Source organism: Borostomias antarcticus, assembly GCF_949987555.1.
Source record: "Borostomias antarcticus genome assembly, chromosome: 19".
Classification (NCBI taxonomy): Eukaryota; Metazoa; Chordata; class Actinopteri; order Stomiiformes; family Stomiidae; genus Borostomias; species Borostomias antarcticus.
In genome coordinates this window covers 13,142,350-13,158,794 of record NC_140252.1, presented here as the reverse complement: position 1 = coordinate 13,158,794, position 16,445 = coordinate 13,142,350, and the positions used below count along the sequence as shown (strand labels likewise).

Sequence of the window (16,445 nt, the reverse complement as noted above, 5' to 3'; positions counted from 1 at the left end):
GACAAAGGCTGAGACGCAGGAGAAACGCTGCCCTCTGGTGGCGCTAGCCTGGTACAATACTGACAGGTTAATAAACCAAACTATCAGTGTTGACCGAAACTCGACCTGACAGCTGCGTTAATTTACAAACTAGAAGTCGTGTTAATCTACTAACCGACAAGTCTACCCCCATTTGCAAAGTCCGATTGGTTATCGCCTCTTGTGACATGATTGGCTGAGATGGAGCGTGACTTCCCCCTTCACTTCCCATTAGGAGCTGGCGGAGAGCAGGGAGCTAAAATAAGCTGTTTTTCACAGGCCAGCCTCCGGCCTGGGGCCGCGTTTTAATTCCCTGTCAGACCGCAGTTCTTGTCCTGACATGAAGACCTCCGCTGGGACAGAGAGAGAAAGAGAGAGAGAGAGAGAGAGAGAGAGAGAGAGAGAGAGAGAGAGAAAGGAGGGGGCGTGCTGGCACTGGTCATGACGTCCACTACGCTAATCTACCGCGGTGTTCTACTGGTGTTCTACTGAAGTGTCTATCGGCACGAATGGGGATGGCGCGCTATTGGACGGACACGCCAGCGGTTAATCTAGGATTGCCGTGACACGCCGTCACAGAGGCTGCAGAGGGGTGTGTGGGACTGAGACGGGAGGTGATGGGGGGGGGGTGGGGGTGGAGGGTTGGGGACACATGCAGGACGGGCTGCACCCCCAGCCTCACCTAGCACAGCCGTGGGCACCAGAGGGTCGTTAGGCACTGGAGAGAGAAACACAGTGAGGACATGTCGGGCGTCCCGACGCCGCTGAATCACACCTGCTGACCGGCTGGTCCGCCTTATCGGGCGGCACATTTACAGTAATGCTGATCGAACCCAATGAAAATATGCATCGTTCGTTTTCGTACCGAGCGAATAAAGAGAAGGAAGAAAGCGAGGTGGAAATAAAGAACGACAGAAAGAAAGAGATCAAAAGAAAGACGGGTGACCCCCGCCCCCCTCCCCCCCTCCCCCCGGTACTCACATCTGTTGCTGAAGCTGTGGGAGTCCATGAAGGTGACGGACATGGGGTCGTCGGCGTGCAGCGTGCTCTGGTCGGCGTAGCTGCGGTCCATGGCGTTCACCATGTGGGTCATCTCCTGCCGCGTGGTGCCGATGGCGTCCTTGCGCTTCTTCGCCAGTTTCCTGGAGGGGAGCGGAGAGAGGCGTTGGACACGTTGCGAGTTGCTGCCGGGCGGCCGTCACCAACGGAAACAGTGGGGGTGGGGGGGGCGGGGGGGGAGGGGAGGAGGGAGTGAGGGGGGGGGAGGACAGGCCGTTTCCATGACAACAGAGCATTGGGGCCGGCATTCTAGCACCCGGGTTGTATAAGTGCAAGAGAGAAAACGGGTGTGTTTGTAGGGTGAGGTAACCATAGGGAACAGTTCCAGCCGGGGTCCTAGTCAGGGACCTGCGTATCAGTACAGCTACAGGCGAGAAAGGGGTCTGTCTCTGGGAATATCCAAATCTGTCAAATCCGTTGCATATTAGAACTCAGGAATGGGACCATATCGGTGTGCAGCGTGTTAGGGCACAGAGAATTGGTTATATTATAATTATACAGTATTCTGTACAGTATGTCATCAATATTGCACAATGGTGTCCTAACATGCCGTTCCTGCGTTCCGATATGCTCCAGATATGACATCAGGAAGTTTGGATACTCCTGGATACAGACCCTTTTTGCCCAGATCAGTACAGGCATATATCAGTTAACAGGCGCAGTACAGTTACAGTTATGCATCAGTAGAGCAGGGGAGGGTTGTAGGACCGGATCTCAAGCTCGGTAGCCATGCAGCGGTTTGCCCTGGACTGAGGGAGAGGGAGGAAGGCATGCTCCCACTTATCTTACTCATCCCCCATCCCCCCCTCTCTGGAGTCTGGCAAGACCCTCTGAGATACACACTCACTGATTGGCTGATTTCTCCTGGACAGGTGCCTGTGTGTCACATAGATGGGGGTGGCATCTATTATGGTGGGCTGTCTATTTATAGGAGAAGAGAGAGGGCAGGGGACGGGAGGAGAAGAGAGGAGAGGAGAGGAGAGAGGAGAGGAGAGGAGAAGAGAGGAGAGGGGGGGAGAGAGGAGAGGGAACAGGAGGAGAGAGGAGAGGAGAGGGGAGGAGAAGAGAGGAGAGGGGAGGACAGCTGGGAGGAGAGGAAGGGAGCAGAGAGAAGAGGAGAGAGGAGGAGGATGGGAGGAGAGGAGGCAAAAGGAGTGGACAGGGGAGGACAGGAAGTGAGAGGAGAGGAGAGAGGAAGGGAGAGGAGAAGAAAGGGAGGAGAGGAGAGGGGGAGGAAGGAGAGGGGAGCACCTTGCCTGACCAAAGGGACACGCATATCGTCTCTGTAGTGAGACTGGTGAGAGCTACAGGCTGGAGATGGGGTACCTAGGGGATGAGGGATCTAGGAGAGTATTTGCACGCCTGGGCAGACCTAGGACAAGGCAGGAGACAGGAAGGACTGGCTAAGTCGTCACCACAGAAGAAGACCGTCACCACCTCAACAGGAAGCCCTGTGCACCCGAGACTCATATCGACCGCTAGGAAAGAGCCGGAGAGAGAGAGCGAGAGGCTGCACTGAGCACGTGCAGTAGAGATTTACCCTACCGGTGGTCCAGTGGATGGGATGGATGGATGATCACATGACGTGTGGACACACCCACATGCACACGCACACACAGAGAATACGGGACACGAGTGCAGCATTCTTTTTTCAAATAACACCGCTTGGGTCATCCAGACTTTAGAGGGTTTGGAGGCATGTTGGAAGTTGGTCAATGACGATGGAATTGGTCTGAGCGAAATGTGTTTCCACTTGAAAAAAGGATACTGCATCTTTAAAACACTAACAAACTACCCGGGGAAAGACTCACTGTGTGTTGTGGTGGTTTGTTTGTTTACTTTGTTGTTTGTGTTTACTTACAGGTAATAAGAGTATGAATAGTAGCTCCTCCTGGTTGGCCAATCAGAAAGCAGGATAGAGAAACGATGATGAATATGCAGGTTGGGATTCAGTCCCGTTCAACAAAAGCAGAAAAAGGTAGCAAGACAACAAAAAATCTGTTTGGTTGATCACCTACTCCTAGATTCATGTGGCATGCAGTACTTTAAATGTGAGACACATGCAGTTTAAGTTTCGGTATCACTGAAGATGGTGTGAAGAAAATTAAGTTTATTACAAACATGCAAGTCATTCAACTCTAGATCTGGCTGAATTTAGAATAGTGATCCGTTTCTCTGACATGCATTAAAACATTAATTGATTGGACGGGCTGTTGCTTGCTCTGGACACATCCTAGCCAATCATCATTAGATTTAAGAACTTGTGACACAAAGCAAGTGCTTGAGGCATATTCTGTCTGAGCACAGCTGCCAAACTAAGGACCAAGCAGCTTTCGATCTGCAAAGCAAGCCATGTACCACCATTTTAAAGATGCAGTATCTTCTAGGTTCATTTCTGGATGGGGGGCACTCATTGGTAATTCTCCCAGTATGGTGAACATTGATTGGTTCTGCCTTAGAAGGTCAATGAGATGGATCTGGCCCATGAGTATCGATCTCCATGGTAACTAGCGTTGGTACAGTCACAGCATTCCTTTGTACATGGTATGACCTTTAACCTTTAGACATGATATATGATATTTCACTTTTCAGCATGATATGAGCTTTATGACCTTTCAGGAAAACAGAATAACACATCAGAGATGTCCTTGGTCCACCAATCAGGCGAATGGCAGACAGTTACCCAGGAGACCATGGGAAACCACTCTTTCACAGAACACTGCCTCTGGTGACTAGTGAACCAGGAAGTGGAACAGAACAGCATTGCTCTCCTGGTAATGACAACTGGAACATTTGGCAGAAAGACATGATTCATATTCCTCCCAAGAGTTCTGCTCTACACACTCTCTCTCTCATACACACACACCCACACCTGCATGCACATGTACACGCACCTGCGCGCGCACACACGCGCACACACACACACGCACACACACTGCCCTGGCAGTTATATGATCTTAGACCTGGTCCAGGAGGGTAGTCTGGGCTAGCTACATCCCTGGTATACCACCCTGTCAAGAACCATTCATTGTGACGTTCACTTTTGTCACTTGGGTATAGATAATATTATTTTGTTACTCACCGAAGTGAAGAGAGCCTTTTCTCCCAGGTGACTTGACTCACAGCCCCCGAGCTTTTATATAAAAAAAACAGCACATACTGTACCTAGCCTGGCTTCGCCACCCTGATCATGTGATCTCTCTCTACCTAGCCTGACTTCGCCACCCTGATCACGTGATCTCTCTCTACCTAGCTTGGCATCGCCACCCTGATCATGTGATCGCTCTCTGATAGAGAACGTAAACAGCATGTGAGATCATGTGATCAGGGTGGTGAAACCATGAGTCAGGCTAGGTGGATATGTGCTGTTTAAGTGCAAAAAAGTGCTTTTTACATAAACGCTGGGGGGCTGTGAGTGAAGCCACCTCAGAGAAAAATCTTCACTTCAAGTAACAAAATAATATCTGTAGATGCTCAAGTTCGGGCTGAGTGGCAAAAGTTAATGGCGCAATGAATGGTTCCTGACAGGGCGGCATACCGGGGTATGGCCCCGATTATTATAATCTGTGTGACTGTAGGGTTCATATCTCCTACATCTCAGGCAGCAATGTAATAAGCCTGTGTGACATACAACACAGCTACCGTGCCATAAAGCCCTGGGTACTGAACATGGTATCACATCAACCCTCGATTCACACGCATGACATTAGAGTGTTACAGCATAATGGAACATCCATGTGTGGGGATCGTCAGCTGTCCTGTCCTGTGTATGTGTGTATGTATGTGTGCGTGTGTGTGTGTATGTGTGTGTGTGTGTGTGTGTGTGTGTGGATACAAAGGCAGCCCTCATTGTGATTCTGGGAGGATGCTGGGGCAGAGAGACACTCTGATAGAGACTCATTTCTACTCCGTCTGGCGGGGGTGGGGGCACAGGGGGGCGAGGGGGAGGGGTGGTTGTCACCCCGAGCACGTCAGTCAGCAGCCGCCTCGCCCTCTCTCTCTCTCTCTCCTTTCGCTCCCTCTCTCTCCTTTCACTCCCTCTCTCTCTCTCCTTTCACTCCCTCTCTCTCTCTCTCTCTCGTCTCACTGCTCGCTCCCCTCAATCACTAACAGCCAGGGAGAAGGAGGGATGGAGGAGGAGAAGAGGGAGAGGAGAGAGGGAGGGATGGAGGAGAGAGGAAAGCAAGGAGGGAGTGGGGAGAGAGAGGGAAGGAGGGGAAGGATGGAGAGGAGAGAGAGAGGGGAGAGAGGGAGGTAAGGAGGGGAGGAGGGGAGAGAGAGAGAGGGATGGAGGAGGGGAGAGGGGGAGGAAAGGCGGAGAGGAGGGAGGGGAGAAGGGGAGGGATGGAGGAGAGAGGAGGGAGAGAGGGAGGGATGGAGGAGAGAGGAGGGAGAGAGGGAGGGATGGAGGCGAGAGGAGGGAGAGAGGGAGGGGTGGAGGAGAGAGGAGGGAGAGAGGGAGGGATGGAGGAGGAGAAGAGTGTTGAGGAGAGAGGGAGGGGTGGAGGAGGAGAGGGAAGGGGATTTGACCCATGGCTAGAAAATGGGAAGGGGAGGGGTTAATGAGGGGGGCGACAAAGAAGCGGTTCCCTACTTGACCCTGATCAGTCTTGATTGGCTGAATATGTGAGAAGGCACGCAAGCTGATCTATATTAACATTCTAGAGCTTTCTGTTCTCCCTGACCTCAACCTAACACAGTGACAGCCTTATGACAAAACTTATGATTATACTTATGATTATATTACTCATTCTCTTTTGTCTAAGAGTTTGATATTATTATAGTGGTAAAAGTGAAAGCGCAATTCTGGTAAATGTCCACATGGGGGCGCTGTGGGCCATATAAAGAGAGAGAGAGAGTGAGAAGAGAAAGTGGACTGCAGAGCCTGTAGAAGCACACTTCTGTTACAACTCTCTACCATCTCCCTGGTTTCAGCAACACTGCTTCTGACCACCATCTTTCTGTCAGTGTATGTATGTGTGTGTGTGTGTGTGTGTGTGTGTGTGTGTGTGTGTGTGTGTGTGTGTGTGTGTGTGAATCTTCACGTCTTCAGCGTGTGTATGCTGGAACACTGGACAGACGGGCGTAGACCTGCGGGTCACTCACCTCTTCTTGACCAGCAGTATGGCTACGAGCACCAGGAGGATGAAGACCAGCACGCCGGCGCTGATGCCGGCGATCTTCACCACACGGTCGGTCTGCTTGGCCGGGTCCGGCACCACCTCAGGCTCCTCCGTCGCACCTACAGAGCCCGACGTCCAGATAACATTAGTACAACGTTCATAACATGTTAATGCAACATCTATACAGCGCAATGCTATACAATGTTTAGACAATGTTAGTTGCCCATCGTCTGCCGTGACCCGGCCTGGTACCAAACCCCCCTGAGAATACTAGGGTCAGTCTCCCAACAGAGCTCAATCCCAGAGCACACTGCAAAACAAGCCACAAATTGACATTCTGCAACAATGACAGCAATTAGAATTCTATTCCAAGTACAGTCTATCTGTGTGGGTGCTTGACCTTCCTCTTTGTCTATGAAACAGTGCCATACAGTGGAAGGATCCTTGCCTGGTGAATGACTTGCCTGATGAAATAAGGGTGAGAAAAACGACACATAAAACAGCAGCAGGGATTGTGACTGTAGCTTTGTGTTGTGCGACGACCGCGCAACTCAGGCGGCTGGAATTTCGGTCTCCCTGTCTCAATTGTTGCGCAATGCCGCATGCCTTGGGCTGCGCCACCTGGAGAATGTCCTACCTCCCTTCACAACATTTTTTGTCCTAGCCTCCTTCGCAACCTTTAATCAGATCAAAAAATCTTCAAAAGCAGTAGGAAGTAGTATGATGACGGCAATCAACACACCGACAACAATCCTGCCGATCTTTTCGCCAGAGGCTCAAAACTCACCACTTCAAGAAGCACTACTAGGATCCTCCCTCTTAACCACCTTTATATTTTGCTACTCTTGCACTTTGGCTTCGGCACTAGATTATGCTCTTAGTCACTTGTTTAGAAAGGAGATGCACTTGAGTTCTGGCGAGTAGTGCACTGATTATATTAAATGCAATTATTCTAAGTCGCTTTGGATAAAAGCATCTGCTAAATGACTGTATTGTAATGCAACATAGTGTACCAACAGCTACAGACAAAGTGCCTCTCCTCTTTCAAAGAAAGAACTAGAAGCAACGTACAATCTGTTATTATCAGAATAGCAGCGTAACACAATAGAACAAGAGATCCAATAATCCAGGTTGGAAACACGGCTCTCGCAAAGTAGATCATAATCCCTCTCTCCTTCTGTTTTCTCAGCTCTTTGCCAGATGTTCTCATTTAGCGGGGCGTGTCAGACAGCCACTCCTACAGCAGGTCCTGACCCCTGACCTCTCCACGCCATGCCCTACTGTAGCCGATCGATCAACGAAGGATCGGCAGCGGTAAGAGAAGAAAGCTTGTTCCCTCAGACATGGCGTGAGTGAAGTGATGCATTACACTCCGAGACCATGAGGTCTCTGAGGGGTCAAATCCAACTTCACTATTACACTACGGGGTTCTTCATTTACCGTCTCATCACCCCCCCCCCTTCCTTCTGGGACGGGGGCACACTAGCGCCAGATCCCCCCCCACACCCTCCCTTTCACTCCCCCCAGGGCAGGGGGCAGGCAGCACAATAGCCCCAGACAGCCCCTCCCCTCCAGCGAGTCGCGACCCCAAACGCTCCAGCCTGCTCTTAAGCTCTCAAGACCTCTGACGGGGTTAAAGTGGTGCCTTTCCCCTTGAACAATGAGCCCGCATTCGTTCGAGTGTCTGTATTTTTCTGCCAGAGGGCAGGTTCACCTTTCATAAACAATAAAGACGAGCAAGATAGAATGACCTCGCTCCGGTCTGGCCGAGCATTCTTCCACTGTCTGGCGCTGTTACATAGACAAAGCGGAAGGCCTTTCATCCACAATTGGTAGCCAATAAAACTGCAGACTGGGGCAGTAGATCTCCAGAGGAGGAGTTTCTAAGAAGCCCCCCTGCCCCTCCCTCTCCAGAGCTACGAGCGGTAAGGATGGTGACATCAGTTAAAAGGGTATTAATCTATCCTGATGCTGCTCAGTATTGCTTCTGACATAATCCCTGTCTCGCCTCCAGAATACTTATGTTTCTGTCACCGCTCATAAGATAAATTCCTGACAGAAGACTGAGAGAAAGTCTAATGGAATTGGATTACACAACCATTTGGATGATAAAATCCCCTGCTTTAAATGAAAATCTATTTTCCGTGGTGACGAGCAGGCTAGTCTTATTGCAAGGCAGCCAGTGTTGCTTTGACAACCTCGGGGGCATGTAGCCCTCTGATGACACAAGGGCGTCTAACTCACAGTGACAGGAGTCCCAAAACAAAAACAATTGCTTGGCTAAAGTTTTGACTGATATTTTTTTTTTTTTATACAATCTCTTTTTTTTTATTTGACAGATGAAATACAGGCTATAACTCAGGGGATACAGTGAGATGTGAGCCTCTATGCTTAATGTCATAATGTCTGTACAGCATCTTTAACCTAATAGATCAACTGTTTTTTGGCTAGAATTAGGGGTAGGAGGAGTATCTCGAGCCCCCCTTTCTTTCTGTGAAGCGCACTGTGTTGCCTTTGTGTATGAAATGCGCTATATTAATAAAGTTTGATTGATTGATTGATGATCACCAAGTGTCATAGTATTCATGTTCCAGTATGATCATAGACATACTGTAGGAGACCAAGGAATACCTGGAATGACCAATGGAAAATGCATCGATCTTTATTTCACAAAAAGTGTTGGGCCAGAGAAACAGTCACCCAAAACTCACTTGTGTTTGAGCAAGCATGGAGCTAGAAGGGGCAAGCTATGACCTGGGGAGCTAGGAGCAAGCTAGGAGCTAGGAGGAGCTAGCTAGGAGAGGCAGGCTAGGAGCTAGGAGAAGCTAGCTAGGAAAGGCAGGCTAGGAGCTAGGAGGAGTTAGGTGGAACTGGGAGAAGATCACTAGTTTTGGGGCCTCTGCTCTTCCTCCCCCTTGGAAAGATACTCAGAAGCCATAACATCAACTTCCACTTCTATGCGGACGACACTCAAATCTACCTCCAAACCTCCCCTGACAAACATCTGGCTATCACCCAGGCTACCAACTGTCTTGCTGACATCCACCATTGGATGAACAACAATTCTCTCCAACTCAATGGAAGCAAGACAGAAGCCATCCTCATCGGCACTCCCCATCAAACCAAACAGGCTGGCATCTCCCATATCACCATCAACGGTCACACCATCTCCCTCTCCTCACTGGTTACCAGCCTGGGCGTCAAACTTGACCAAATGTTGTCATTTGACTCACATGTCAAAGCTGTCTGCCAAACATCATTCTACCACCCGAGAAACATTTCAAAGTTAAGACCCATACTCTCCCCGCGTGATGCTGAAAAACTGGTCCATGCTTTCGTCACCTCCCGTATTGACTATTGCAACTCCCTGCTTGCAGGACTCCACACCAAAACCATCCAGCGATTGCAATATGTCCAAAACAGTGCTGCCCGGGTTCTCACCAAAACCCGAAAGTCAGAACACATCACCCCCAGTCCTTCACTCCCTCCACTGGCTTCCCATCAACCAACGCATCACCTTCAAGCTCCTCCTCCTGGTATTCAAAGCAATCAACCACACTGGTCCCGCCTACCTCCAAGAACTCATTTCGCCCAAAGCCCCCATCTAGGTCCCTCCAGTCAGACAGCGAACTGAACATGCTAGCTGTCCCCTGCACCAAGCTGGCTACAATGGGAGACCGTGCCTTCTCCACTCTGGGGCCACGCCTGTGGAACCAGCTCCCAGGAAACATCCGGGCCTCAGAATCCATCACTGTATTTAAATCTAGTCTAAAAACACACCTGTTCCGTGCCGCCTAATAATAATAATAATAATAATAATCTACTAGATTATTATTATTGTTATCATTATTAGATTTATTTTATTTTCATATTTAATATTTGTCATTAATCCTAGTTTTAATTGTTAAATTATTTTAGCCAGTTATTGCCCTTTGTTTTTTGCTTTTTTTTACTGCACTCTGTGTAGCACCTTGAGATTTGTCCTGCATTTTAAAGTGTGCTATATAAATACAATTCATTATTATTATTATAAGTTAGGAGCTAGGAGGAGCTAGCTAAGAGGAGCTAGCTGGGAGCAAGGAGGCGCAAGCCAGGTGGAGGAGCTGGAAGGAGCTAGGAGGAGTTAGGGGGAGCCAGCTAGGAGGAGCCAGCTAGAAGCAAAGAGGACAAGCTAACTCTGCCAGATGTCTGGGGATTATGTAAACACTGCACTTTCATGCCACTATAATCCAACACCATATGTTTTATATCTCCTAAAACACACTGGGTGGAGATGACAGAATGATCCAGATAAAACACATAAAAGATCAGTCAGATCTGTCCAGATAAACCAGCCATACCTGTCTAATACCAGCCAACCAGTGTCTCCACCCCATCCACACAACAAAGCTGCTCAGTACAATAGTGTACTTTACCAAAGCAAACATCACAAATAAGCATGATATAATCATTCAGCTTTTTCCTTCCCTATAGCGTAGCTGTTCTCTGGAGGACAGGAAGGCCAAGAGAGGAGAGGAGGGGAGAAGAGGAGAGGAAATGAGAGGAGAAAAGAGGGGAGAGCAGAGAAGAAGAGAGGATACGGGAGGAGAGAGGAGGGGAGGAATAAGAGGAGAGGAATATGGAGGAGAAGATTCCATAAATGGACCTACACATGGCCAAGAGGCGAGGGTCAGTTTACAAACTTACCTTTAGTAGCCAGTTTAAGACACTGTGTCTTTGTCTCCTGCAAAATAAAGAGAGACTCTGTCAAAATGGCGTCAAGACAACAATCAAAGCCATCTGACAAACCAAAACTAAGGGGTGTGGCTGAGGTCTGAAGGTGTGCAGCCATTGGCTTAGGGGAAGCGAATGAGGTGAGATGAAAAGCTGCCCATTGGCCAGGAGGTGTGATTGACGTGCTAAGAGGGCTCTCACTGACCTTCTCCACGCTGCTGACAGCCTGGAAGTAGATGTTATAATTCTTCCTGGGCGCCAGCGGAGCGTTCCAGAAGCCCTGGTATGTCTTGTTGTCCCCCACGGTGAAGGGCGACGGTTCCGGAAGGTTCCCCGGGGGCAGCTCGGCCGCGTAGTAGTATGGCGAGCCGCCACTGGAGGCGCTGTGGAAGGACACGGGCACCTGGTAGCAGTCACCGCTGGCCTCGCGGCGTGTCCGGTGGGGGATCACCTCCTCCACCACGATCTGATAGGCGCTGGGGGGAGATGACATCACCGAGCATCAGCCAATGCTGCTGGGGTTGCTAGGGAAGGTTGGATGGCATTGGATGAACCTCTGGAGAGGACGCCTCGGGCAGCCAATAAGAAGAGAGAGCTAGCAACTAGGGCTGGGTATTGGCAAGGACCTCATATCAATACATATCATGATACATTGAGATACGATACGATACATATTGCGATACATTGCGATTTTAAAATACAGCTGAAAATACAACTCCATCCCCTGTTCAATGGAGGTGAGCTTTAATTTTCTATATCTATATCTATTCCGTCTGGTTCTGCATATTTTCCTTGTGGGGAAAAACTTTTTTTTTAAAGTGTAAAACTTTAAAGTGTAAAAGTTTTTTTTTTTTTTCTGTATCGATACTGTACTGTGGAAAATTGATACTGTATCGCGGAAGAAAATGGTGATGTATTGCTGTATCGATTTTATTGCACAGCCCTACTAGTGACCACTCCCCGGCCTCCTCATGTTCTAAAGTAGAGAGATGTGCAGCAGGCCACACAACCACTACTCTGCCCCCGGCGTGGAGACCCATCCCACCACTAGAGCTGGAGGACTATCTAACCAGCCTTAACACCCTAGACCAGACTCACACGTCTAGAGTCTAAACACTGTGCTCAACTAGAGACTGAAGGCATTCATCCAGATTTCGTTGCCAAAAGTGTGTGGGAACAATTTGAGAGATTGAAATTGCAGAAGCAATCCAACGTCTTTAGGGCGGCCCTTCCTAATGGGGCGGTGAATGTTTTGTTTTGATTCTCCACTCTGGTTTTTTTGGGAGGACATAATATCTGGTAAGGCGGGTCTTTCACACTATTGGGGATGTAGGGAGTGGTTCTGATTGGTAGAGATGTAGGGAGTGGTTCTGATTGGTAGAGATGTAGGGAGTGGTTCTGATTAGTAGCGTCGGTTTTCGGCGCTGTTCTAGCAACGCTTTTCAATGGAGATGTCTCCAGGTTTTCGGAGGCGGAGATCTCAAAAGTCTGGTATCGCCAGACTATTAATACCCCAGCTACACCCTACGCAATAGCTGCCCCGGGCATATCTGTCTGTCTGTCTTTCTTTCTTACACATTCCCCAGACAGACAGACAGACAGGTATGCAAACAGACAGGCAGGCAGACAAGATACCCAGACAGGCAGGCAGATCTATTCTATCTATCTATCTATCTATCTATCTATCTATCTATCTATCTATATAGAGTAAAAGCTCCATAGCTCCACCATATGGAGCTCTAGTACTACTGAGCGTGCTCAGTCCTCTAGTCTCACTGCACGGCCTGTCAATGACAAACTGCTACAAACGAGCTGAACAGATGTCCTGCTGCTCCCTGCGGTCAGCTAGCTCTCTACCTCCACACACACACTCATGCACGCACACACACACGCACACTCTCACGTATGTGCACAGACACACGCACACAAACCCACTCACGCATGCACACACACACACTCTCACGTATGCGCGCACACACACAGGCTCATGCACTCACGCACACACAAACGCCCACTCTTGCAAACACACAGAAAAAACAATGTAGACACATATGCACGTACTGGACACACTCTCATATAAGCGCGCATACACACGAAGCTGGTCAGTGACAACTACAATCTGTAGCTGTAGTCCCAGCTACAATCTGTCCAATCTGACGGTGCTTTGTATACAGATATTATTTTGACCCGAAGTTGATTAATGATATTTAGGAAGTATTCCGGTAGTTTTTCGTTGCCTGTGCTACATAATGGCGTGTGATTCACTAGCTAGTGACCCTGTCTGCGTTTCTCTGGCGGGTATAAGCGCTCCGGGTCTCGGAGCCGCAGAGAGAGAGATGGGAATCAGGACGGGCCTTTAGCTCTTTCTCCTGTAAGCGCTGTAAGCGACAAAGCTGCCCACCCAACTCCTCTTCGCTTCAGTTAGCGGGCCTGTTCGGCTTCCTAATGTCTGTCGTGTCCCTTCCGACTCGAGGCACATAAAGAGAGGGCAATTCTTTCCCCTTCTCCCTCTCTCTCCACCGCGATGAGCGGAGAGGAGCAGGGCCGATACTTTGCTTCTTTTTACCTCCGCCCTAGGGACAGCGCAAGGGGTAATGTTTTTGGTGGCGTGTGTTCAATTGTTTGTGAGCAGGATTACGCAAAAACTACCAGACTGATTTTCACAAACCTTGGTGGAAGGGTGTAGCATGATCCAACTTAGAACCCATTACATTTTGGAGTGGATCTGAATCATGGAGCGGGTCCAAAAGCCGCCCAAACACGGCCAGCCATTACGCAAAACCTACCGGACCAATTTTTATTAAAACTCGGTGGAGGGGTGTAGCATGGCCAACTTAGAACTCATTAAATTTTGGAGCGGATCCAAATCATGGAGGGGGTCCACGAGCCGCCAAAACCCAGCCAGCCATTCACCTCCACTCCTTTTTTATACCAGGTTTATACTAAAACTACCAGACTGATTTTCATGAAACTCGGTGGAGGGGTGTAGCATGGGTCAATTTAGAGCCCATGCAATTTTGGCTTGTAACAGAGCCACAAAATGCATTCAGGGGCAGAGGTCTGTGCGCTCTGAGCACCATTTCTAGTTTTTTCACAACTTTGTTCATTGACATTTTTAATAAGCATAAAAATGTACACTAGGTCATATCGTAACATAACATAACAATTAAAAGAAATGCATGGTATATAAAACAAAGGCCTTTTGTCTCTCGCAGCAGAGAGACAGCTCAGCGGGCAAAGCAGCTGCAAGTAGTGTATGTCCTCGCTGGGCCCGGCACTCTGTCCCTCGTCCTCCCCACATTCTCTGCCGCATGGAGAATTGTCACTTTCAACAGACAGGGAGAAACGGCCTCCAAGTCAGCTGCACTTCCCTGAAGCAGCCTCAGCTAGCCTCTTGTCAGCTCGCCTCTGTCAGCTAGCCTCTGTCAGTTACCCTCTGTTAGTTAGACTCTGTCAGCTAGCCTATGTCAGCTAGCCTGTGTCAGCGCTGGGCTAGCCTACAGTTCATGAGGAATTATATTTTAATGTATAGAGAACAGATGGGTTTCCTGACCGGTAGTTGACTGTCCCCTAGTGAAGGGGTGGTGGTGAGGTGGTGAGGAGACAGTTCCTCAGTTAAAATAAAAACACGGTAAAAACAAAAAAACACTTCTGGTTTTATATCTCAATACAGATGCAGATAATTATTTTATATCTCAATACAGATGCAGACATTCTTTTTCAGAAATAATGTCTTTGTTGAAACAATATAATCCACAATCCAGTTTATAAATTTTTTATAGTGCTCTACGTGGAATCAGATTAAGAGATTAATGTCAACAGTGTATGGCAATAAGCAGAGACAACTGCATCTGCACCAACAATTTTTTTTTTCCAACTAAAGTGTGTTTCTAACACTAATGCAACTTCAATACCACGGCTGTTACCATAATCTGTTACTGAAATGTGTGTGTCTGGACAGATGGGACAGCTCAGCCTTATGGACCCACTCTGGACTAGAAACCAGCTCTGTGATTGGCCAGCTCATCTAACAGACCCACCCTAGACCAGAACCCAGCCCTCTGATTGGACAGCTCACCCCTATGGACCCACCCTCGATCAGAACCCAGCCCTGTCATTGGGCAACTCACCCCATGGACCCACCCGAGACCAAGAACCCAGCCCTGTCATTGGGCAACACACCTCATGGACCCACCCGAGACCAAGAACCCAGCCCTGTGACTGGCGGGCTCACCTGATAGGCGCCCCCTTGGCCTGTGCGGGCTTCAGCAGGACGGTGATGGTGGTGGCGGTCTCGTTCAGGAAGGCCTCCGAGCCGTCATACTCCTCCAGGGTCGGAGCTGAGGAAGGAGGACGGGGGGGGGGGGGGGGGGGGGGGGGGGTTTAGTGTGCGCTCGCCAGCGGCACACTGTCAGAGCTAGCTAAAACTGGCTACAACAGTCACAACTCGGATCTAGCCCATCCAGGTGCACACGCCGCTATGCACCCTCTTATATTAAGTCTTTGCTAACTGCCTCCCTTCAGACACATTCACAATAGCCGCCCCCAATAAAAGCTGGAGTGCTTATTTCCTGTGATTATATCTGCATTAGTCATATTACATATCCTACATTAAAGTAGCCACTTAGAGCTGAGAGCAGCCTAGAGCACTGAACATGCTCTTATCCTCCTCTGCGCTGGCACCTCTCTCTCACCCCCTCCCCTCCCTCTCTCTCTCTCTCCACCTCTCTCTCCCCCCCTCCCCACCCCTCCCTCTCTCTCTCCCCCTCCCCCTCTCTCACCGAAGGCTACGGCTGGTGTCACCGGACAATACGGCCCCCCACTGGCATAGCTACGCACTCCCGACTAGAGCTGTGAAGGCACTTCTCATCGTCGCGGTACTTAGGAACCCTGATTTGACAACTGCGGATCCCCAACGACGTGGAATCAAGCCAAGTCGGAGTTGTAACGGAAAAGGAACATAGATTTTGAAGGGTTTGGGGGGGAGTGGGGGGGTGGCGTCGTCTACCTGAGATGTTGGTGGTGACGTTGAGCGTGGTCGCCGGCCCGAACCCCTTGGAGGTGGAGGCCCTGATGAGGAAGTGGTAGGTGGTCCCCGGGTGGAGCATGGAAAAGACGTGGCGGGAGGAGTTGCAGGGCAGCGCCACGACCAGCGGGGGGCGCAGCAGGGACACAGTGGGGTCGAAGGACCGCACGCCGCTGTAGCTGATCTGATTGGAGGAAGAGGAGGAGGAGGTGGAGGAGGAGGTGGAGGAGGAGGAAAGGGGTTTAGGAGTGCGTATAGGAGCCACGGTGTAGGAAGTAGAGGTGGTGCTTGATTGGCTTATCTGAGGTTCCAACCGCCCTCCATTTCCTGTCATTCCCCATACAGGCGTTATATTCCTCCCTCCCTCTTCTCTCCCTCCCTCCCTCCCTCCATTTCTCTGTACCTCATACTGGGTGAGGACACCGTTGGGCTCCAGGGGTTCTTTCCAGGAGAGGGAGATCTTGTCCTCGCAGGGCGTGGCCCTCAGGGAGTGGCTGGGGACCGGG

At 49.7% G+C, this 16,445-nt stretch overlaps 1 protein-coding gene across 1 annotated transcript in view; it reads right to left on the bottom strand.

Annotated features, from left to right (window-relative positions):
• ptprk (protein tyrosine phosphatase receptor type K) overlaps positions 1–16,445 on the bottom strand; it is a 114,123-nt gene that overhangs the window by 10,659 nt on the left and 87,019 nt on the right. Inside the window, exons 10-16 of the mRNA XM_084453757.1 lie at positions 16,343–16,445; positions 15,922–16,123; positions 15,148–15,253; positions 11,119–11,389; positions 10,887–10,923; positions 6,184–6,319; positions 1,000–1,160 (exon numbers count right to left, since the gene is read on the bottom strand). The exon at positions 16,343–16,445 is cut by the window's right edge and continues 7 nt beyond it. Of these exons, the coding sequence (XP_084309883.1) occupies positions 1,000–1,160; positions 6,184–6,319; positions 10,887–10,923; positions 11,119–11,389; positions 15,148–15,253; positions 15,922–16,123; positions 16,343–16,445 (1,016 nt within the window). The remainder of the gene's footprint in view (positions 1–999; positions 1,161–6,183; positions 6,320–10,886; positions 10,924–11,118; positions 11,390–15,147; positions 15,254–15,921; positions 16,124–16,342) is intronic.